This window comes from Pteropus alecto, unplaced genomic scaffold (genome assembly GCF_000325575.1).
Source record: "Pteropus alecto unplaced genomic scaffold, ASM32557v1 scaffold155, whole genome shotgun sequence".
Taxonomy (NCBI): Eukaryota; Metazoa; Chordata; class Mammalia; order Chiroptera; family Pteropodidae; genus Pteropus; species Pteropus alecto.
The window spans coordinates 3,922,593-3,948,156 of NW_006438113.1; the positions used below are offsets into that span (position 1 = coordinate 3,922,593).

Below are 25,564 nucleotides of genomic sequence, written 5' to 3' on the forward strand. Positions count from 1 at the left end.
CTTTCATGGAAGATTTCATTAATATGCCTTTTGTTTGTTTGTTTGTTTGTTTGTTTGAATTTTTCCTGTGATAGCACTAGCATCATGCTTTACTCTGAGGGAATATACCCTTGATTGTGGTTATCTCTATGGAAAAATTTCTTACTTGCCTTTCCTGGGGCCCTCGGTTATGGAAGAGCTTATGTGCTACTTTATCAGCTCAGACCAGTTTCCCACACAATGTGGTGAGAGTAAGTTCAAACTCCAGACCACAGCCAAGTGCTTATGTTTGACTTTTTCTTCTTGCAAGATCTGGAAAGTTAACCCTGATTCTATGCTACAAATGAGAGCATTAGATGAAGTTTTTTCTAGTCTTCATTTTATATGATAGACATTACTCCCAGACTCCCGGCTTTAGCCCCCAAACTCATTTACAGCTGCTCATTCACATGTGACACCTGGAGTTTTCTCTTTATGTTTTGTGCATACTATTTCCTTTTTTCCTCCCCTTCCTTTCCTTCCCTTCTCCCTCCCTCCCTCCCTCCCATTTTTCTTTCAAGAACAAATCTGTATTATTACAATTGATTTTAATTTTCGAGTGATAAGAATGTATTGAAAGGATTTTTGTCAATTAGAGTTGGTACTCTTGGTTAGGAGTCTCCTTTGTCCCAGGGACTTGTGTGCCTATGTGTGTTACCCCAATTTTACTGGAATGGAGACCTCCTCATCACATTGGTACCATCATTGGTGCCCCTATTTCATGAGTGCCACCTGTGCCAAGAGTAAACCAGGAACACTATGAGCAGGATCTCCATGATGTAAGTACTCTGTTATTTGACGGACTTTTAAAAGGTTTTTGTAAAATACATAACACCTCTCTATCCTTATGGCATATTCTTGTTTTCATTCATTTCTGCTGTTGGTTAAAGATGTTAATGTGGCTTGCCTAGGGGTAGAGGTGGTCTCTTTCACTTAAACAGGACATTTAAAAAAAAAATAGGTCAGCCCTTTGCCAAAACCAATCTTACCTCCTTAGTAGTCTATAAGTTTCTCTCTATATACAAAACATATGAAAGACAGCTTTTCATTAGTTTTCCATGCTTTTAGAAGTGCTTCTCTTGCTCTGTTCTTTGCCACTGCAAAATGAATTTGGGAAGCGGTAGAATAGATAGCTTCAGGTTGCAGACTTGAATCTTCATCAATGAGAAGGTAAGGGAGAACAATCAGGAATGACTAGATTCCCTTCTGTTAAAACCCTGAAATATTGCAAATTTTTATTCTAGTTTTAATGAATATAGAGAGGGGAGGTTGAGTTTCATAATTTGCAGTGGGTTTTCTTATATTTATTCATATTTTAAATATTTTTGTGTTGAAAGGGATAATTTGTATTCACAGAAGTGTTCTCTTCCCTACTTTTTTCTCTCTAGATATCTTTCCTCTTATATTTCATGACTCATAAAAACACTTCTCTATATACTGATCTGGTCATTTATAATTTGGAAAAATATTTGACTTTTGGTTTTAATTTTTAAAACTCATTTTCAGATCAGATGTTCTGAAAATTTCCTTATCTGAAAGTGTCATCCAAGGGTATGTCCAACCCTGAGCATTAAAAACACTTGAAAAAAAACAGATACAGGGAGTTGACCAGAGCATTATGGTTAACCTCAGGTAAGACAATAAAAGCAGGATCAGGCTTGTAACCTTCAGCAATCTCCCTTCCACTTCCACTATAGTAAATCAAAGCTATTTCATTTCGACATGAGTATGAAAAACCATTTGAGGTGAAGTAATTTCAGTTTTGTCCAAGTTGGCTTCACTGACACTATTAACACAGAGAAAGACTGAAAACAAATTATTTTGGAGAGATTTACAGTTCTAGAAATGAAGATCCTTACTAATTTCAATTAAGCCAAAAACCTCAAATAGAATTAAAATTCAAACTCAATAAGAACTAAATTTAATTAAAATCAATTTAAGAAATAAAATGTGTATTTTATTAAATTAACAAAATTATTCCTTTGTTCAATAAATATTTACTGAGATTTCCTTTCTTCTGTTTCTCAATTATTCAATGCATCAAAGCACTTCCTGTGTAAGGAATGAAATGATTTCCTTCACCCTCATTTTCACACTAGCTCCCGCTGCACCTTGCTAATGAATGCAATGCTCATTTTTAGCTCTCTGCTCAAGCTTTACCTCCTTGACAAGCCCACCCCATCTTTACACATACCCTCTGTATTCCTTACTGTTATACTGTTGGTACTGATGATGTGCTCCTGCTATTATTGAAGGGCAAAAGGACAACTCTCCCACTTTGACACCAAATTCTCTCCTACTTGCCTTTTCAGGAACTTCACTTGTACAATTATTTACTCTCCCTCCATATCATCAATATCTCCTTCTTTGTCTTATTATATATTTTAACATAAAAACATGATTTTCTTTAACAAAATATACACACACACATAGAAATTTCTTACATTCACATTCTCATTCAACTACTACTTAATTTCTTGGTCTTATTTAGAGCAAATATCTTTTATTGAATTTTTGTAGTGACTGCTTTTTAATTCCTTACTTAGCACTTCTCTCAATGAATTTCAGCTGTGCTTCCAACCCCATCAACCAGATGACACTATTCCTTTCAAGATCACATGTTTCCAAACCTAATTTTCAAATCTTTTGTTTTTATATTACTTCATTCCTGGGTGTGATTTAAGATAGTTGGTCACTTTATCTCTTGGCTTCTGAAGGCTCAGATTGTCCTGTACTCCTTTGCGCTCTACTTGTTGCTCCATTTCAGTCTGTACTTTTGGCTTTTCTACTTTGTCTCATTTCACAAAGTTAAAGAAACTTGGGACTCCCTTTTTAATTAAAAAAATATACATATTTTTTAACTTTTATACTCTTTCTAAAGGATTATGTCTTCCCCCAGGACTTTAATTACTATCTATGTGCTTATGATTCACAAATCTGTAAGCCCAGACTGACCTCTCTTCAGAACTCCAGTCTCCATGTGGATAGGCATCACAAACCTTGCTGAAGCACAGCTCAATTCCTTTCACCCTCCAGTTAGATCTGCTCATGTTATTATAGCTTCATTAGTACAAACAGCATGCATCCAGTTATTCAAGCTCAACTAGAAGTTATTTCTGATTTGTATGTCCCTTGTTCTCCACATCCTTTCCATAGTTTAGCCCTGTTGACTTTATTTCCAAAGTGACATTTGCCTCTACAATATTTGGCCAGAAAAGAAATACTATTTAATGACACCCTAGTTTAAGGCAATATCTTGTCTTCTAACAGACTTCCACAATTCTGTCCTTTCCCTCTCTCCTACATTCATCATAGAAAAGCCAGAGATCTTTTAAAACTGCAAATTACATACATCATTCTTTTACTTAAACATCTCCAATGGCTTCGAATCACAATTAGAATAAAAGATAAATAACTCACAAATCTCTACATGATCTGGTCTCTTCCTACTTAGAATTGTTGTCTTTCTCTGTCAAAACCAGGATTTCTCAACTGCAACACTACTGACAGTTTGCCCCAGATAATTCTTTGTTGTGGGGTGCTGTCTTGTGCATTGTAGGATGTCTCTAGCCACTAGATACTAAGCAACTTCCCTCCAAACAATGACAACCAAAAATGACTCCAGACATTGCCAAACATCTCTGAGAGGGCAAAATTGCTCCTGGTAGAGAAGCACTAGTCTAAAGTGATCATAGGTCCAGTTTGCCCTAGATGCTTGTTGCCTAGTTATTATTACAGCATCCCCTTTCACTCTCAAAGATGTCCTGATTAGGATGATAATTATATAGTCACTTTAGTCTTCATCCAATATGCTCCATCATTCATTCTGGCTTTTTGTGATATGTACATGTGTATGTTTTGTTTTAAGCATATCAGTTTTATCTCAAGCTTAGGGTTTTCTGCGTTTCTCTCCATGAAAGGCTCTTCCTCCTAATGCCTTTTTTTCTCTTGTTATTCAGATCTTAGTTTAAATATTTCTCTTCTCGTCAAATTCAAAGGAAGATAGCAATCCAATCATTCTCTGCTCAATTACTGTACCACTTCTTGTAAGCTTTTTTATTTACTTACTTCTCTATCTATTTTGAATCTACCTGTCTCCCACCCAACACAAAGACAAGAACAGATGCTTTGCCTATCTGCTTAGAACACTTGGTTCGCAGCAGGTGCTGACTGACTGAATGAATGAATGAATGAATAAAAATATTTCTGAAAACTCTTGCCTCAGCAAGTTTTAGTTTTCATGTTATATATCATTATTGCATTCTGGATGTTTACTTCATAGCACTTTTCACAAATATTATTTAATCACTTGTTAGTGTAGTTATTTATTCTATAAGTTCTATGAGAACAGGATTTGTATCTTTATCAACTATAAAAGAGAGTATTCGTACTCCCTTGTAAAATGCAGTTTATATATTTTACACTCACAATCAAATAAATTAGTGAATCACAGTAAATATGCAGAGAGTATATGTAGAGCATACTTGGGAAAACAAATGATCTAATTGGAAAGTTTGATATGGATGTTTCAAAATAAATACCTATTTACCCTTGAGAAGAATTTTACATTATTTTATAAAATTTCAGTCATATGTGTGGCTGTTTTCCTTTCTTTTCTCAAATGATTTTTTAAATCATGTAGGTGTTGGCCTCATCAGTAATTATAAATGATAGAAAATGTGTGCTTACTTAATTCTTTACTTTGAATTCTCCTTGCAAATATAATCTAATACTTTTTCCATTGTTTGATATTACATGAGAATATAGAAGAAGTTCACCTTTAATTTGTCAGGAAACCACTAACACGTGCCATAGAAAGACTTGCTGCCCTCATTTGCTTCTGCCCTCAAAGAGCCTCCGAGTTAATGTCATACAATCAGTATCACACTTGCTTCTGAGTGAGCCATTTTCCATTGACAATTGGTTATTTTCCTCCTAGGTTTACTAAAACTATACTACTTTAATGATAAAAGCAGTTGGCAGAGACCTGTAAACATAGGTTCAAAAACATAAAAATTTACATCTCAAAGGGAAAATATGCAAAGACCAAAAGAAGGATTGAATTGGGGTGGGAGAAAGGGTTTGGTATTCCAGGACAAGCAGAAAATCAAGAAAGAATTTGCCTGGTATTTGAAGATATTGATATAAAGTTATTTATAATTAAGACAAAATAGAATCAATCAGCATGCTTATTATAAGCATATTCTCTGTCAGGGAGAAGGAACTTTTGTAGGGAAGGCTGAACAGATATTAGAGAGCATCTGTTGAGGTACAGAATGATTGATAGAGAATGTATAAGTACAGATGAGTTCTAGGGTCCCAGGCTGATTGGATTATATCCCAGATTCTGAGAGAACTTGGCCTGAGATCTGATCCACCATCTGCTTTCTTTGAGGATTTGGAAAATGGAAAACAAACAATGCATTTTCACTTTTAGAGAAAGGATATGTAGAGAGTGAGTCCTTAGACAATAAATCAATGAACATGCTAAATACAACAGCAAAGTACAAATGTACATTTATGAAATATTTGTCAATACTAAAAAGTTGAAGATGTTTAGGGACAACTAAGGGACAACTCAGGTAAATAAAGAAAAAGTAAAGTTAAATTCACCTAATTTCTTTCTCTGATTGCAATACTAAATTGAAAGATTAGAAAAATGTGGAATAAATGCGATACATACACCCATCATATGCTTTAGGACAAGAAGAAAATAAAGTATGTATCAAATTTTGTTCTATGAAATACAATCTGGGGTTGTTTATTATATGGAGTAATTCATTAATGGTGAAATGGTTTTCTCCATCTTATCAGATATTTCTCTTTCCAGTCTTTCTTAAATTTCCTTTGGTTGATGGAATTCTCTTTCTTCTATGAGGAATCTTCCTCTGAGGAAGCCAAGGATATCAGATTATTTCTCTCCCTGCCCTTAATGGAGCCAGTAGTGAAGCTTATGGCCTAAAGCCTCACCTAAAACTATGACTCAGCAGCTTACTGCAAATTGTCAGCAATTATATCAATCTCAGAGGCTTTTGGGACAGAGAAACTGGGATAAAATTAAATTAAGTGTGAAAAATAAGAGCTATTAAATGTCCAGTAAATAGTAGATCCCTTCCCAAGGTGACCATTTGAGAAGAATATACAAACTACTATGAGATTATGGAAGGGAGCAAGTAATTCCATCAAGGGAAGATGGTAAGGACTACAAAGGCAGTATAATAAAATTTTCATGTTTAAGACAAGAAGATGAATACATCTGGCTATAGAGTTTGCTTCTGGGGACTATGCAAACTGGGGCACATGTAAAAGGAGAGTGGATTTCAAATTTTTTTTCCTTGGATGCCTCAATGACTGTCCTGAATCATGCTTGTTAGAAATGAACTAGGAAGAATCAAATTACCTGAGATATTCATGAGATATATCTTTCTACCTCTGATGACTAGTCTCCGTAAAGTTCTTTTCTAAGCAGCCCAGAGTTCTTACTTGGGAAATCATTTGGTTCTTCTCTATTAGTGCACAGAAGATGCCATTTTCAATATTCTTTGTCTTGATGATAAACTTGGAGGTTGAAACATTCATTTCCAAGATTATTAATAGCAAAGTAGTCTGTAATTACACAATCGTCGGTATGTTTCTGCTTATAATCATTACATATTTAGTTATTGGTATCAGTAATTTCTGATACTATACTAATATAGACCAATAACGAGTTACCTCAATAATATAAATTTTAATGTTAAGGTAATATATATTTGCTTTATAAAATAAAACATCCTAAAAATTAGAAAGATAGAGGGATGTTATAAAGTGAATGATACTATATACGATCATGGGATTGATCTTTGGATCACAAGGTAGTTGCCAATTAACTGGGATTAAGGTTTGTCCATTGGAAATGTTGGCAAGTCTTCCTCTTGGTTATGAAAGGGCAAGAGAAGTACTTGGAATGCCACTTCCAGAAGCAAGGCAATCTTTCTTTCTTTCTCTCTTTCTCTTTCTCTCACCATCTCTTTCTTTTCCCTCTCTCCTTCAGTTATTTTAATCTTTAACTTTGTGATCTGACTTTTTCTGCTTCATTAATTCAAGTTCTATCCTGGCTATCTTTATATGTAGTCATGAAATTTCTGAGCAGGAGAGGTAAATGAAGGCAGACTCCCTCCTCCTATGTATTTTGATACATGTAATAAAACATCTATATTTAAGAGTGCAACACTGATACACAAATAGATGAATAGAACAGAATAGAATTATGAGAAATAGAACCAAATAAATATTTGATATTTAGTTATGTTATTTATTTAAAAAGATATATTTGATATATAAATACCATTTAAACGATTGACAGAGATGCTATTGATAATTATTAAATCATCTTGGGAATCTGTGTAATCATCTAAGAAAAAGAAATCTGTATCTTTTCCAAGATTTAAGCATAAAATAATGAAACTATCAAATTTAAATGGAAAAATTATTGATTAAATTTGGAATGAGGAAGATCTTTTAAAAGTATTACACGAAACCCAGTAGCCACAAAAAAGAATAATTGATTCTTTCTAATTTAAAAAAGGAGGAAGGAAGGAAGAAAGAAAAGAAGGAAAGAAGGAAGAAAGAAAGAAAAGGAAATTTTCTGATTGGCACAAACTACTATAATTAAAGACAAAATGCAGTAGTCAAAAGTGAAAAACTATTTGAACTTCATATAAAAATCAAAGGCCTAAATTTCTTTATATATAAACAGTTCCTGAAAATCATTAAGAAAATGATCAATAACTGAATAGAAAACTGCATAAGGGATATTAAGAGAGTTCACAAAAAATACAACAGCAATTAAACATATGAAAAGAGGCTCCATGTCACTCATCATAAAAGAAATTAAATTAAAAATTACATGATATAGCACTCTTCACTTCAAAGTTTGAACAAAGATAAAATAGTTTGATAAAACAATGTGTTTGTTGAAGAGACTTTGAAAAAAACAGAGTGTTTGGAGAAGGCTTGAGAGTTTAAATGAGTACCATTCTAGGAATGATAATGAGGACAACCCAAAAACTTACAAAGGTACACGTGTTTGACTCAGATATTCCACTTCTAGAAATTCGTCCTACATACTGTTTAAAATAGCATATTATAAACAGCAAACAAGCTAAATGCAAATTCACAGATGAGTTGTTAATTATGTCATATTATTATACCTGCAATCATTGTAAAAAGAAATATGCTATGCAATTTTAAAAAGAATGAAATGTTCTATACGTATTAAAATAAAATGACCTTGAAAAATCTATTGCTAAGTGAAAAAAAAACGTGAGAAACAGTGTGCATTAGGAGCTTATACAATTTACTTTTATAATTATAGTATTTAGACATTAATATAATAAATATGTTATTTATTTTCATTTTATATATATTATAAAATAACTCTATAAATATTTATAAGAAACTAACAGCATTGGTTGCCTATATGAGAGGAATGGCATAAATGAGGAAGAGAGGTAAAAGACTTTTATCATAAACTTTTAAAATACTGTTTGGTGTTGAACCATGTGGATATATTACTATCCTAAAATTAAACTAAAAAATAATATTTTAAACTAAACTATTGTTGTTATATTAATTATCCATAATGCAGCAAAGTCATAGGCATCTAGTTTATATTAAATGAGTTTTGAAGTGAATGGAACATAAATAAAAACATATTTAAAAAAATGAGAACTAGGAAAACATGGTACCTTGGACAAGTCTCTATTTTGCTCACTCGGTCAAAATATACTTGAATGTCTGATATAATGGAAGCATAGTAGGCACTGGAGATATAGCAGTAACCAAACAAAACACAATCTCCTGTAGAACCTACTTTCCCCATCCCCAATAATTTGCTGATTAAGCCCCATAATAAAACACAAAAAAAACACACAAAGAAAAATTAACAGAAATATTTAACAAATAGTCTGAGGATTTTATTTAGAATTATAGTGAAATATACTCAAGGAACAATGACATTTTACAAAATATGAACTATATTAGCTCATACTATATCTCTTAATTTATGCCTTCTTATATTCTACAATAAATCTCCATAGTTTTCTTCATCTAAGTCTTACCTTCTTAATCTTATTCGTATTGTTCGAAAATAAATGGGGATTGTTATAACTATTTTATTTTGTACTTGTTAAAGGGCAAAATATATACAACATGTGAATTTAGCTGGTAAAGTTTCTTGTATGAGTTAGTTTCAGATACAGTCACTTGTATCTGAATTGCCTTATAGTATAGAAATGTTTATTTGAATTTTAAATTCCTCATTGTTCATTCTTAATTGAGGGGCAACAGTCACATGTTAGCCACAAAACACTCCTATTGGGTTTGGAATGTGTTCCTGGGACACTGAGGACACTGATGTGGGTTATGTCCGATATTTGGAAATTTCCTGCAGGTATAATCACAAAACACTGGAAACTTGATAATCTCCTCTTGTTTTAAAAGGCCATGGGAACCAAGTGTTTATCTGCCAGATCAATCCCACATTAATTCTCCCACAGAACTGCCCTAAAGAGAGAAGTTTTCAATATTCCAAAGAAAATGGAGACAGTGGAGATATCAATGGATATAATTGTACATTTAAAACCTATTCATAGAAAGAGGCTGAAAATTTAAGGGAGCCAGAAATTTAGAAGATCTGGTGTCATTCTCAAAAGTTTATTCTCATATAAAACAAATCATCAAAAATTCATTTTAACTACCCATGCTTTTATCAAGTCTTTATTATGTGTCAGGAACTAGATTATGTACCTTGTACTATATGGCATAATACAATCATTGTATCCCAAACTGTACCAATTATGCACCCATCTTTTCAACTATTTCAACTTGAATTTTCAACCATACCACTAGCCATGTTACTTACGATATTCATTTCAAGAGATAATGGAAAATGCTTTGCTCTGATTTCCTCATGAAAAAAAAAACACATCAACTAATTGATAGATAAATAAATAAATAAATAAAATGGTTCTTCTTGCAACGACTATTTCAAAAACAATATTCTCTGTATAACATTGACATATCAGTTCCTTGGCTTAAAAATAAAAATACGAACATTTTATTGACCCCTGGCAGAAAACATGAAAAGCTGAAGTATAGAATCATCAGATTTGAATTTAAATTTCTGGAAATGGAGTAATTTTGTTGGGTTAATTAAATTCTCTGAATCTCAGTTTCTTTAACTATTGAATGACCATGATTAAATGAGGACAGTTAATGAGGACGTGTGGATAGAGACCCAGTATAATGTCTGGCATATAATAAGTTCTCATTCCATAAAAATGTCTCTGTTGGAATTCTAAACATAACCCTAGTATATAAAGAAAACCCATAACTCTGTATTTCTGATTATTATCAAAACTGTGGTCAATTTTTATATTTCTCTGGGCTCACTTTTATAATTCACATAATAAGAAGCTATTTAGAATTTGTATGTCCATTTTTTAAAAAATATACAAAAACTGAAAGAGTGATGGTAGTACCAAATTAGAAATCAAGATGGTAACAGCTCAAATCATTCTGTTTCATGTCTTTGTTACATAACTCTCTATTAAAATAACTCTCTCAAGGAAAGGAGGATGGTGCGTATGTGGCTTGATGCAGTAAAGCACTGGTTGTCTCTCAGTATCGGTATCATATAAAACACCATTAAAAAACAAACAAACAACTAATTCTGCTACTTATCTTCAAAACATAATCACTCCTGGGCATAGAATGTAAATAAATAAATGGATTTAGGAAAGTCTTATTAACATAGGTGAAAATCATCATTTTTTTCTGTATTTTGTATAAAGTAGTAATAACTATCTAGAGATATATGTAACATTATTAGATGTGATTAAAATTTATCCACAGTAAAGTATGAGAAAGAAACACAAAAGCCTTAAACAGGATAAGTTCAGATGCCCTGTTCACCCTTGAGTGAGGCCAGTTTAGTCTTGTGGTTATTGTTTCTTTGTTTTTAATCTTCAGGTATTCTTGGCCAAATTTTCCATCATTTTTCTTTCAATTCTTCCCTCTACTCATTCAAAAGTGTAACATTTGGAAACTTCTAGATAAAAAGGCCTTTGAAATACTCACAGAAGATTGTTCCCTCATAGATTTTTGATTAAAATAACAAATCATGGATACTGGGAGAACGCTATATCAATATGTAAATCGAAAGGTGGGGGTGTGCCATCCTCATGCATAAATAACAAGCAAAATATGATGAATATAGAAATAAACTACAAAACATTCTATATATAAAATGAAATTGTATAGAAGACTGAACCAGCTCAGGCTTCAAACAGCTTATCTGAGTGGTAAGAGCCCTATTAAGATCTCTCAAATTGGAAAAGGTAGAGGTGAAGGGCAGTGGGGTACCTGAGTACGCTTTATGACCTGGAGGCCTCCTTGAGCAGGTATCGCATAGCCTACTCAACTCCTAGCTTACACCATCCACCAGTGTAGGTGTCACGTAGGCAGAGAGCAAAAGCATTGCTAGGATTTCCTTTTCAGGGGATCATGGGTATGGGCAGAGGGGAGGCCTCACAGCAGCAAACTGCTGATTACCAAAATGAGCACAGAACACCACCACAGGACATGCTGCTCACTTTGCACTGTGGTGGATCTCCCTCACCCACCTGGCTTTGAATCAGCCCAATTCTATCAGTGACTAAAGAGGCAATTTGAAAAGATAAAGCTAGATAAAGCCATTCTGTGTTCTCACTCCTTCATCTGGGCCCACAGTTTTGTACAGGGACCCATACACGATCTGTGAGCAGGCAAATTCCATTATGGCAGAAATTCTGGAAAGTCACATAGAAATAATGATGCTCAAAGAAAGGGGACCAATGTGAGGAAAAAGAAAGAGTTATGTCAGCTTTAGAAAATGTCTCTTCATTTTTCATTTTTAGACTGTATAACCTACCTATACAGTTGAAATTCCAGCCCTACCACTTATTAAATACATATCCTTAGGCAACTATTTTTTTTATTTGTCTCAATTTTTCCATCATTAAAATTTTTATTGTATTTACTCTAATAATTGTTAAGTTGATTAATATGTATTATAGGAAATTAGGAAAATACACAAAAATGTTGATAAAAATTATGTGTAATCATATCACATTTTGCAATGCATTGCCTTCAAGTTATTTTTTAAAAGCACACCTATTAAGTGTAAACATACATATTTAACAAATTTGGATGACCATATAGTCCTTTTTCACTTTTTCTTTGTCATTGTAATTATTCATAGCTCTGTTTTTCAGTTTCTATTCTAAGTTAGATGATAAGTTATATGGTCACTCTATTTACTATGATATATACTGTTTTGAATGCTACATTTTATTAAATATCATACAAGGGCTATTTTTCAAAACACGATATTCTAAAATTATTAATCAATAATTAATCAATCAAACTTTTACTTTTTTAAAAAACAAGAAAAAATGTATAGGAATAGCATTACCAAGTCTAAAATATATTATATTTCTTATGGTGTTATCTTTATCTACAGAATGGAAAGTCCACAAATAGCACTAAATATTTATAACTGAGTAGATGATTAAGATCTCTCTTTTATAAAAATGAAGAAACTTCAGATTATTCAATAAATTCTGTTGGGAGAATTATAGAAACAGAGACCAAAGGGATATTTATAAGAGGGTTTGGGTGGGGAGATGGATGAAAAAGATGAAGAGGAATATAGTCAATAATACTGTGATAAGTTTGCATGGTGACAGTTGATTACTGGAATTAGTGGGATGACCACGTTGTAAGGTATAAAAATATTAAATTACTATATTGTATACTTGAAACTAATTAACTAATGTATTATTGTATACCAACTATGTTTTAATTTAAAAAATTAATGTTAAAATTAAAATTAAAAACACTATTGTTCTTAATCTCAAACTAAACATGAATATAAATTTCATATAGATTATAACACTGTATAACTATACATGCATTTTTGATAAATAATAATAAATTATATACATAATAAAAATTTAACAGCTAAATTAGTAAAATATTTATTTTATTTTATGGTGAAGAAAGCCCAAGTATTAATATATATAAACTATTTTTTAAAAATGACTAAGGGCTTTACAACATAAAAGGCAAAATCGTATGTTTTAAAACACCATAAAAAATAAATCGAAGAGCAATCTGGAAAAAAATCACGACATATATGATAGTGTGCAGTTTATTATCCTCAAAATAACAAACTCCTTTAAAGAAGACAAAAAATTACCAGATTTGAGCATAAAAAACTTTTTTAATTTACAAGAGTAGAAATGAAATTGATCAATATACAAATAAACATATTCAATTTTACTGACAATCAAAAATTTCTATTTAAAACATTAGTGAGATATAATTTTTCCTATAAAAGTAACAACTAAAAGATACTGTTCAGTTCTGGTGAAGGAAAAAGTGAAATCAACTTTCTCATACCGTGCTCTTGGAAGTATTAATTGACATAAAATTTCTTGAGGAAAAGTTATCAAAGTGTATCAAAAGTCTAGAAATTTATCCTTGAGAAATAATCCATACCTCAAGGTAGACAACTTATGCATAATGCTTGCCAATGACTGTAATAATGAAAAAATTGGAAATACAATAAATGATCCAGCATGAATGTTTGGTAAAATAATTTATATTGCATGCTTAAAATGTTATATACTTTAAAGTAATAGTTTAGCAAAACATAAGATTATAAAATGCTGCAGGAAAAGGGTCATGCAATATAAAGTGGAGAGAAAAAAGCAGACTACAAAATACATATAGAATGATCCCAACCTTTTAAGGAGAATGATTATGTTATGTAACAAGATGTTAGCATTTAATTTTTCCTACCTCAGATTTGATTAAGATGTTAATAATATATAATGAAGTGTGAGACAAATCATCACATGCAGAATTTATAAAGAAATTAATAAAATAATCTAGGACCATTTCATAACACTTGATTTCCCTAGCTGACTCTGAAAATATAAAAGAGACAGGAGAGAGACAGCAGAGAAAGTTATCTTGGTCTTGGAAGTCTGGTGACAGAGGGATCTGAATGGCCTGCTCCCCAGATCATGTTGGGACAGCAAATATATTAGCAGGTCCTGTGGACTAGCTGAGGGCCACACATAAGAGAGACTGGCTGATGTCTCTCTTAAGACCAGTCCAAGAAGTCCCTCAATAGGTAGGTGAACAGTCCATCATCTTCCAAAAGTGAAGTGGACCCCTAGCAACCAGTGCTAAATTAGGAGAAGCATAACCCCATAAGCCTTGCTTTCAATATAGTGGTTAATACTGAATACATATATATTCGACATGAAGAGTTTAAAATGGTTGGAATGCTATGCACTAAAATCATTTTTAGAGGTTATCTCTGAATGGTGTGATCATGGAAAATGTTTTATTTTTTGTAAATAGACTTATCTCCCTAGTGTTCCGGAAATGGTGTGCATTTACATGTTTTATTGGTAAAAGTTAGGTGTTTTGTATAATTTAAAAGAGTAGATTTGAAGATATTGCAACTGAATATATAAAAATGCCATATATCTGATAGAATTTATGAACTTTATGAGATTCATAGAGGCATTGTCAAAATTTGATGTCTATTACCCCTTTTTCAAGGCCAGAAAAATGGTAATAAGACTTACAGATTTTATGTATTAATCTACTGTGCTAACAATGCTTTAATGGCTAATGGAGGGCAGAGTAATGTAGAAGACTTCAATATTCTGAGAACATTTGAGTCTGAAAGACACCATCTCTCATTAGTATAGATTAATGGACTGAGAGCAAGTGGTGATTAGTTTATGCTTTTGCTCTCAAGAATATTTTCTTTCTCCATCTAATATATTAATGCAAATTCCCTTCCCAGGATCATGTCATAAACCTCTGAGTACTTTACACTCTAGTATGAATGATAATTGTAAAGTTCAGCAGTATGTAGCCTGTGCAATAATACACAGCCACAGAACACTGTAAAAAGCTCACTACAATGCTTCCATCTAGACAGGCCTTTCCTGCACAACCCAGATCTCTCCCTCTACTTTATGTGATTTTGTATTAGCCCGCAATTTTATATTTCCTTAAGTTCTCTTGTCTTTTACATGTGTTCTTATTTGCATCTGTTTATACATTTTTTTTCTTGCCTTTATGCAACTGGAGATATTTGAGGTCAGCTAATATGACTCATGCTTTGTAATCCCTGGCAGCACCTGTCTCAGTTCCTTGTGTGCTTTGGATTTATAAAGGGAATAATAACCATTAAAATAAAATAATGATAATAATAGATAACACTTACTGAGCTCTCACTATGTGCCAAGCACAAAGTGTTTGGAATGGATTATTTTACTTAATCTTAACAATAACTATATGCATTAGACTATAAGTATCTTATTTCATAAAGATGAAAACCAGAACTCAATAAAGTTAAGCAACTTGTCCTATGTCAAACTATTAGTAAAATTTTGAATGAATGAGTGATTGAACAAATATTTTCATCTCTTGCAGATAGTATACCCTTTGGAGCCTATAATTCAATTTAAGTTAATGCAATTTACTAGACTAGGAGTTTATCGATGATAGGATCCTTAATTATTATATATTTGAATTCACAGAATGGTGTACTTTACATGTGCTCAATTGGGGAATAAATATGTGACTGAATAAAAAGTTATATTATTTCAGCTGTGCACTTAAACCCACCTCTGAATGGCTTACAGGGTTAGCCTGCTCTGTATCGAGAGTTGTTTCCTTTTTTAACTAGGATTCCCAGGGGAATCTTCTACAGATAAAGAGCCTGAGGCTTAATTACTCTATGATTTGCTCAAGGCCACATTGCTAAGAGCAAGTGGTCACAGCATTAGAACCAAGACCTTTTAATTCCTAATTCAGAGCATCTTTTGTTATACTCTTTCATATAATTGTTGACACACAGAATATTTTGCTATATGCTACATCAGGAAAGGCAAGAGTGCAGAGCATGGGTCTCTTTTTGGAAATTCCCACTGATCCTCTTCAAAGAGACCTTCTGCATCTGCTTAGCCAGTTCCTGCCCAGGGTCCTGGCCCCACATTTGTTCTTCAAGGCTGCTCTTAAGTTTCCTTCCCACTCAGTATGCCACTCGTGACAGAGGAGCACCTCTCTACCCTGAGCTAAATGGTTTGGCCACTGGGTAAGTGATGACCATGGGCTTCCTGGTACACAGAGAAACAGACCAACTATGCTCAGACCTGATGAGCTAGTTGTCTCAGCTAGTAGTCTCTGCTAGTTGTATTGACCTGTTCACTGTTTGGCCTTCTCTCTGAGGCTATAACTGCAATTTGCTATGGCAAATTGAATTTTTAGATTCACAAAGTGATTATTCCTGGCAAGTTGGGGCACACAAGGCCAGTTTGGAGTGATGGAAAATCTAAACTCACATCATCTTTTCTGCTGCCTTCCTCTGATCCACGTCCAGACCAGAATCCTCTGAGATTACAGCCTTGTTTCTAAGATCCAAAGAAACCAAAGTGTGAACATAAGATGGTTTTGTTAAAGTAACCAGAGTATCTCATGCTAAGTCCCACATCAGCAAATAGAAACTTAACTAAATTTCCATGCTCACTTCTCCCAGGAAAGGAAAGCCTAGGTCAACCAGTCAGTGCTTGCCCTCTCAGCACAAATTACCTGACCTGGCTCAAAGACTTCCCTTTGATCTACAGAAGGAAAGTAATGCTACTTTAACCAATCGACAAATGCCAGTATAACTTCTTTGTTCCTGATCACTTTGGTCTATAAAAATCTCTCACCTAGTACAGTTCTTCAGAGCTTCTTTCTATCTGATAGATAGGATGCTTTCTGATTCATGAATTGCTGAGTGAAAGTTTAATAGATCAGTAAATTGTTTGTGGAAAATTTTCTTTTAACAGTTTATAGAGACTAGACCTAGAAGTTATCCTCCATCCTTCTATGATGAAGCCTAGATGGCTCTGAGAGTTTAAGCTGTACAAGCCCCATGCCAAAACTTGGGTCTGCAGCCAGCCATGGGCATATTGGATGTTGGATGCTGATGTGGAGAGGAAAGCACAACAAGGTCTGAAAATGGCTGCCACTACCTATTTGGGTAGGGGGACCCTCACTGCAGATTGCCGTCTTCTTGAGACTGCACCATTCTTTGATTCTGCTCTGACTCCATTCCTGGGAGCTGCTCTCACGTTGGCCAGTGATCTTGATGATAAGATCTTGATGATGAAGATCTTGATGATAACTCAGATTGGCATATGCTTTTAAGAGGGAAGACCCAGAAAATATCTGCCTGAATCCTTGGTCAGCTCATGTTCTATCTAGCTTGGTCTATCTTGGTCAGTTTCAGTTCTATCTAGCTTGGTCTATCTTGGTCAGTTTCAGTTCTATCTAGTTCTGCTTTAAGGCTAATACTCACCTGACTTGGGTGAGTATTGGTGGTTAGAAAGAGAAAAACAAGACAGGAATCTATAGGTTGACTTTGTGTTTGTGGGAAAATAATTACATTAGAAATAGTCAGGAAGATTCCAGGGCTTCCTGGAAGTTGACTGTTGCTATCCATGGGTAGGGCTAGCAGCAGCAGGAGAAAAGGTGAAAATATATGTCCTTCAGGAACGCTACTGTAGCTGGCACTGGCACCTCCAAAGAAGGTCAAGTACTCTTGGTCCTGACCAAAGTCTCCCTCTCACCGCCTTTCTTCTGAACCCTTGCTTACTATTCATCCCTGTGATCGGAATGTGGCTTTGCACATTGAATGCATATAAAGGATTGATTAAACTAAGATCTATATGCATTCAATATTTTTCTAAAAATTGACATGAAGGCACTGTATAAGTTTGATTCCTGTCTGTATATGTCTTCCTGAGTGGAGTTAACTACAGGTTCTTTGTGGGAGAAAAAATGAGTTTTGGGAAAAGCAGGTGTTAGGACCCAGACTGGGGCCATAGTGAAGACACTGGTCATAGCAGCCACTGAGCCTCTCAAAGTAACATCCTGGCTTTATTTTTCCAAATGCATGTAATTTGAGGTTTTTGTTTTTGTTTTTGTTTTTTAATTAATTAGCAAAGGTGCACATTTCAGATCAACTCGGCATTGCCTGAGGGAGAATAAAACACAGAAGTTTCCAATCCTCTGTTAATTGAGATTTTACTAAATACAGCAAGGATTCAGCAAATGAGAGAAGGAGAGAGGAAGAAGAGAGAGAGAGAAGGAAAGGGAGTCAGAGGGAGGGTATTGGAGGGAAGCTTATTTCCCAAGCATAGAGTCATTCTAAAGATATCACGAGCAGCAAATTAAACAATCCTTCAGCAAGAATTTTGACAAGGAAATTTCATTAGGGATTTAAATCTCGATGGAAGCTCAAGTTGCTGCATTAAGATATGAAAATTGTGCAAATATTGTTCCTTAGAATAGTGTTTGCTGCAGGTCATTGAGTTTCAGTCTATGAAATTTAGAGTGATAAATGTCATATTGAAAATAACTAGAGAAAGGAGGGGTCAAGAGAAGGAAGGAAAGAGCCCTGCTGTTGGGAGCTCAGGCCCTAGAGTCATTTGGATTGGAAAGTAGACTCAAGCATTAACTAGCTGTGTGACCTTCAGCAAGTTTATTTAATTTCTCTGAGGCTTAATTTCCTCATTTATAAAAGGTAAGCAATCGCCAATAACTCTCTGCTAGACTATGATGGCAAGGATTTAATGAGATATTCCAGGTAAAGCCATTTAGCACAGTGCCTGGCACAAGTAAACTCTAAACATATATTAGTATGCTTATGATACAGGAAGTGGGCTCATGTTTATGTGGCACTGACTTCTTGTTAGTCTCAGTGATAGGAACCTATAGGTATTATTATTGCCATTATTGAGATGAAAAGCCTGAGGCTCGGGGCCAAGTTCACAAAAGAATGTCTCTAACAGAATCATGCACATGCTTATGTATCCATGTGTTTTCCTCGCTCACTAGCCTACGTGGGCCTCAGAGCCTAAATCCTATTTGTACACCTTTGTACTAACAGAATCTGACCAATTAGATGCCCCGTGGTGGATGCTCAGAAAATATCTGTGGAATGAATTAATGATTGCATAAAGAAATGGGTGCAATACTTGCATGGATAAATGAACGATATGTTTCTTCCCACTTAAACTGTATCTCAGGGACTCATCTATAGGTTTCTCAATATTTCTTTTTGTTTTTTCTTTTTTTTTTTTGTTTCAAGGTGTTCTGGCATTTTGATTCAAATAATGATACGCCATTTTGGAGAAAACAGAAGAAAAGGAAAAAAAATTCCATAGACTTCCATAATCTAAAAAAATTTTTTTTAAATAAATTTTACTTTATTTTTTAATTTTTTTTAACATTTTATTTTTAGAAATTTTCCCCTTCCCTTCTGGTAACCACTAGACCATTGTCCATGTCCATGAGTCTGTTTGTTTGTCCTGTTCTGAATCTAAATACTTAAAATCCCTTTTTTTAGTGTATTTTTTTCCACAGTTGGATCAAAGGATGTTCCTATTATAATCTTAGATGAAAATAATTTTCTATCTTACTGTTTCACTTAATAGGAATATTTCATACTGCTAGTATTTTAATGACAATGTAATAGAACATGATAGATATGCCATATGATGTTTTACTTAAGCATAATCTTGTTAGTTTTTAGAATGTGTCCATTTTCCACCATTATGAATATTGTTGCACTGGATATTTTTATGCATGTAAGACCTAACTTTTTATAGTTAGTGACTGATCACAGGATCATTTTTCTTTGAAGAGCACACAGTCTTTATGGTGGGTCTCATCTTCAACTATTGTAGTGATGGACTATGATATCTAATTGGATGGCAAGGGTTTGATTGTTGTTTAAAGAGAAATTATTTTACCCATTTTATACCATATGCGAGCCATGCCCCAGTACATGGTACTTGAGTGTTAGTTATTCCACACTTATATATGAGAAGAAAAAGGAAAGAAGAAAGGAAGGGAGGGAGGAAGGAAAGGAGGGAGGAAAGGTAAAAGGAAGAAGGAAAATAATGATGAAAGAGAAGAAAATAAAAAGGAAATGGAAGGAAAGGCAAGACAGGGGAAGAGAAAAAAGAGAAGAAGGAAAACAAAGAAGGAAACCAAGTACATCATACAAAATTTAAAAAAAGAAAGAAATCAGCAAGCCTATTCATTTTTGTAAATTTTCAAATATTTCAAATATTTGTCTCCAGCCACAGTCATATCTTTCAGACATCAGTTTTGGACATGCCCAAATTACAATATATAAAAAAGAAACAACACAATTCAGTAACTTCCTCCTAACTGAGTAATTTCTGGAGACCAGTGCTTCACATTTCAGAGAACAGAGAGAATCTGTGGGTTTGCTCAGCTGCTAGCTTTTAGGCAACCTTCACTTTTCTCAAGGGGATGGGAGCTAAATTTGCATAGAAAAGAGTAGCTCATACTTTGTAGTGACTGGTTTTGCCGAGATAAAACACAATCAAGTTAAATTAAACAAACAATTTCCCCTTTAAAAAATCTTACATTTACCTGAGGAAATATAGCTAGAAATTCAGAGGGGTAATTAAAATATGCATGGATAGACATATTCATTATGCAGCTATGTGCACACTCACAGACAGGACAACTTCTGTCATCAATACACAATACTTTGCTCAAGTTTATGTTATGCAAGTTTGGTATTCAGAAAGCCATAATACTGCCTTTATGATTTAGAAATGCCTGTTTTTGTCTTCACTGTACTAAATTGCTGATTCAATAAAAGTTCCCTTTCCTTAATGGTGACTCAATTATAACAGTCACTGAAAGAGCAGAGGATTATTTGTAGATAAATTAAAATTTTCACATTTGATCAGAATTGGGCATTTAGTTTATAATGTTATTTTTTACTCCGTATAAAAAAGGAAAGTAATGACTAGCAATATTTTTAGTGGGAAATCATCTTCTTTAATGAATGGGGAAAAATGTCATTAGTACAGTAATCACTGGTATGGAAAGTGTTGCTAAAAATGGGACTTTTCAAAAAATTATATAAGAAATTTATTCGAAAACTTCTTATATAATTTTATATACATATTTCCTTACTTCAGTAAGTAAAAGGTTAATAGGTTTAATATTATCACAAATTACCAACCAGAGGTTGGCACTTTAGTTTCTGTAGTTCTCATACATTCAGAAAAATAATAAGACCTTTCATTTTTCTATACTCTTGCTTTCCTAATGGTGTGGTGGGGGTGGAGAAAGTCTGAAAACTAAGGGAGCAAAGGTTAGTTAGCAGTGGAGCTGAATCTGAAGACCAGACTCCAACGCTGGAGAAAACCTGGACCTAGACCAACTTAGCTCTGAGCAAGGTTTGAACATAAACATCTGTCACCAGCTTCTACCCTTGGCAGCTTTCAGAGACACAAGAGTACAATGCAGCTTTCAGCTGAGTTAGCAATTGTTGCTGAGTAAGGGCTGCCTATATATTGTGTTAGAGAAGAAAAATGCTTGACCTACTTGGATCCGATAAGATGGAATCAGTTTTCGGCAGAAATTGATCACAACGGACTCCTTGGTAGCCTTCTTTGCACCTGAGAAAAGGGGATAAATGACAAACATACTCATGTAGTTGGGAAAGTTTCAAGATTTCAACAAGTAAAATAGCCACCAGTTACATAAATGTGTGAATGGTACATTCATGCTTTTGAATAATTTGATTCAATCTGTTTCTAACATCAACAGGCAGATTTTAGTCTATTTCTATGCAAAAAAAAAAAAAAAAAAAAAACCAAACACCTCTGATTTGCTTTTTTATATATAACATTTAAGGAACAAATTGAATAACTTTTTAAGATTCCCTCATAGCAATCTAAAAAATGATTATCCTCATATTATAATTCTGAATGAAGGTTTACTTTTCTTTAGACAACACACTGGTTTCTAAAAGGCTGTAAATACCTTTTCAGAAGCATCATATCACGAGTGTCATTTTTCTCATAAAAAACATTTTCTCATATAATTTATCAAACCTTACGAGTAGATTTTGGCTACTATTTTTATATTTTCCTTGTGTTTCATTAGTTTGTTCCTAATTTTTTACTTTTTTTTTTTTAACTTTGTTTTTCTTCAAGCCTGTGTCGCCTAACCACTTGGCCAGAAATAACAGCATTTATTTCAGATCTGACAAGATCTGAAAGGCATCTATCTCTATGCAAGGTCTCTGTATTTTCTCTAAACTCACATTTTTCTATCCTCATTTTCTCTTTTATATTCAGCAAACATGTGCAAAATGCCTGCTTTTTAGCAGGCATTACACGAGGCAACTTTCCGAGGCAGGTGAAATTTGGGGGTAAGGAATTTGCCTGGGAACACCTGCAATGAGGCATGTAACCTCAGCTCTGCCAGTTCTCTGTCCAGTCTTCACACAGCTCACTGTCAGGGCTATTTGGCTGCCTCGGACAGCATCGGCTCATCAGCTGGCAGTTTAAGGAACAAATGCAGCCACAGAGGCCCCAAATCCTTGCTTTGGATCTGTCTCTGTAAGGGGGAGTGGCGTTTAATGGTCTGCTTGAAGCTTAATCTGTCATGCTCAAGTTAAGCAGGGAAGCATCCATTGTTGCTGTGGAATGAATCTGTCCTACTTACAGAGGAGGAAATTGTGCTGCTAGCATAAAAATCAGATTTAAAAAACAATCCTCTGGTTGTTAGAAATCATGAAATTGACAAAAGAATTCAAAGGGACTGTTCTGTCAGAGGCTGGGGCTGTGAATTCTTTCTCTAGAATATGCTTTGTTTTTTGAGTGTAATAAACTATTAAATAAGGTCTATTGCAACTAGAACAGCAACAGTGAAAGGCACCTAGGTAATTTTTCTACTTTTCATTGTGAATCAAATTGGAATTCAGGTAATTGGGCAGGTTCTCTTTAGCACCTTTTTAAGCCTGGCACTCCAAAGTGTATTTGACAATTTTCTTCGTAGACAGAGAACAAAGGCTTCTGATATGTGGACACCCCAGACACCCAACAGGCTATTGAAAAAAATTGCTTAAGCAGCCACATATTTTCATAACCTCTTGAAAAATTTATTTATGCACTTGAAATAAAGCAGGCATATCACTGGTCTTATAATGGTAAAAAGTCAGAAAATACTTAGGACAAGAGCACATTTGTGATGAAAAAATAAATTCCTGTTCTCTGGAAGCAGCCCTAATTTTGTTAGTTTGCCTTTATTTAGAATTGCCTGAACCACAGCGCTTTAATTTTCATTTTCCCATAATGATGAGTCATGTGCTGGGTGTTTGCTATAGTGTGCATTCACTTTTTGGAGGTGTTTATTTCTGATATATGTGGAAGATTTTCAGCACCCTTTACTCTTTGTATCTTCATTTAAATGAAAATGGCTTCTTAGGAAGATAGTTGCTGTTAAGGGGAAGTGTGTTATTTTTGTTTTGTTTTGCTTTCTAAGAGTTGTTGATAACTTCAGATGCATTATTCCATTTGTGTGTGGAAAAGAAAATAAGGAAGATGTTTGAAATTTTTCTAGTCTTAAACAGATTTTCTGTGGATTTGAGCCCACTCTGAGTGTTCAGGCCAAGAAGTCGTGGATCACAGAGATTTTACTAAAAATTGCAGTTATCCCTAGTAGTTTTTTATAGGTAAGTTTTGATTCTGCAACTGAATGGCCAAAAGCAGGGAACAGGCTTAGGATAGAAAATATTATCTGCAGTGAAATAATTAAAAAGCATACTCAATATACAAGAACTAAGAAATTTTACTTTGAAAAAAAATGTTAGTCTTAAATTTTGTGTGTTTATCAACTCTGGGGTTAGGAGTTGTCACTTTGAAAACCAGCAAGTTCTCGATAATGTTGTGCCAGGGTTTTCCCTTTCCAGAGGGGTAGGGTCAGCTGTGTAGTTTCAAATTACTCCTTATATCTTTCTAGCTTGGCCCTCACACCCTCATAGTTGTTCGGCTGTTCTAAAATGGCAGGCCACCCCTTTAATTAATTTTTTATCTCCTACGTTATCCCTGAGGAAATACCCAGCTTTAGTGAAAAGCTTTAAAGGTAATCCTTTGGCAAAAGAGAGAGAATAATACTGGCGAAGATGAGAAAATACAAAATGCGTAATTCTCAGCTAGAATTCAACACTTGTTTTGTTAGTGTGGTAAAGCCGAAGTGGTCAACATACCACCTAGGTTGGATGCGAAGGATGCCAAAGAGGAGACTGAAAATGATCAGATCATTTGCTAATATTTCCACAAAAATCGGCATTCTTTGGCCATCTAGAAGTGATGACCATGGCCATCAGCTTACGCTACTAACTTCAGACCATTCCCATGTCTTCTCTTACAATATTCATATGCCAGTTTAGTTCTTGGAACTCATTTTCTGAATCACAACTAAATTAAAGCTAATAATTCTAGTTACTTTGAGTGAAAATGCAAGAATTCTCACTTATGACCAACAGCCTCCCTACATGTCCAGATAATTTTTCAATTCATCCCTCTTCTTTCTATTAGGGAAACCAAACCCAACCAAACAAAAGCAACACAAAAACTGTTCCATTGAGGGAACTGTACTATCCTTTAAGTCCTCTATTGATTTCCTGGTCATTTACTCATTATTAAAAGCCATTGTCATTCTTCACCTTTTTCTTCCCCATTCCTATTCTGTCTTTACAGTCAGGGTCCTGATTATCCATGTGGATGACCCAGCTAACACATGGTCTCTTACACATGTCTTCCTCATCTATATCATGTTTACCAGTGTGGAGTTTACAGTCTCACTTTTCTGCTTAGTATTTGCTGGATGTAATTTAGGCAAATCATTTAATGTTCCTGTTGCTCCTTTTCAACACAAATAAAATGGAAATGATACCAGGAAAGAGAAAATTAAACAATCACCTGGTTGACATTATTCTCATGCATTTTGGCCACTTTTATGCCTAGAGATATTACTTACATCTAGCATTTCTGCAAAGATGCGTTTTACAAGATTTATAGCGAGAAACGTATGAAGGATAGAAAAATGTTCAAACGTTCGCTTCAATCCCTGTGCAGTGTCTGGTCTCTGCATACACTTTGGAGAAAGTATACATGCTTCCTTCTTGGAAACTTGATTTTAGACATAAAATTTAAACTAGCAGAAACCAATTAACTTCACAAAAGAGAATGTTACAGGAAAGTGACAGTTTGTCAGTGACATACATGTCTTCCAATTTTAGGGAGCCTATTATAAACGCTGATATGAAAAAGAAACAACCCTACCAGGTATTCTTCTCTATGTCCTGCCAATTCTCCTCAGCCCCAATGTCAGTTCTTGGTTGGGAAAAATAGAAACATCATCAGGCATTTAAACCTTACATTTTAGAGGCAGGGTAGTTTGGAGCCCTATCTGTTTTTAAATCCAGGATTGGCAATACCAGTTGCTTAGCCTTCTTGTGCCTCCTTTTATTCATCTGTAAAATGGGGATAATAATAGAAGATCCCTCCTAGAATTATTATTAGCATAAAATGACATGATACCT

At 34.2% G+C, this 25,564-nt stretch overlaps 1 protein-coding gene across 1 annotated transcript in view; it reads right to left on the bottom strand.

Annotated features, from left to right (window-relative positions):
- The window catches only part of NRG3 (neuregulin 3), a 991,727-nt gene that overhangs the window by 200,888 nt on the left and 765,275 nt on the right, over positions 1 to 25,564 (bottom strand). Inside the window, exon 3 of the mRNA XM_006915624.3 lies at positions 21,556 to 21,629. Within this exon, the coding sequence (XP_006915686.3) occupies positions 21,556 to 21,629 (74 nt within the window). The remainder of the gene's footprint in view (positions 1 to 21,555; positions 21,630 to 25,564) is intronic.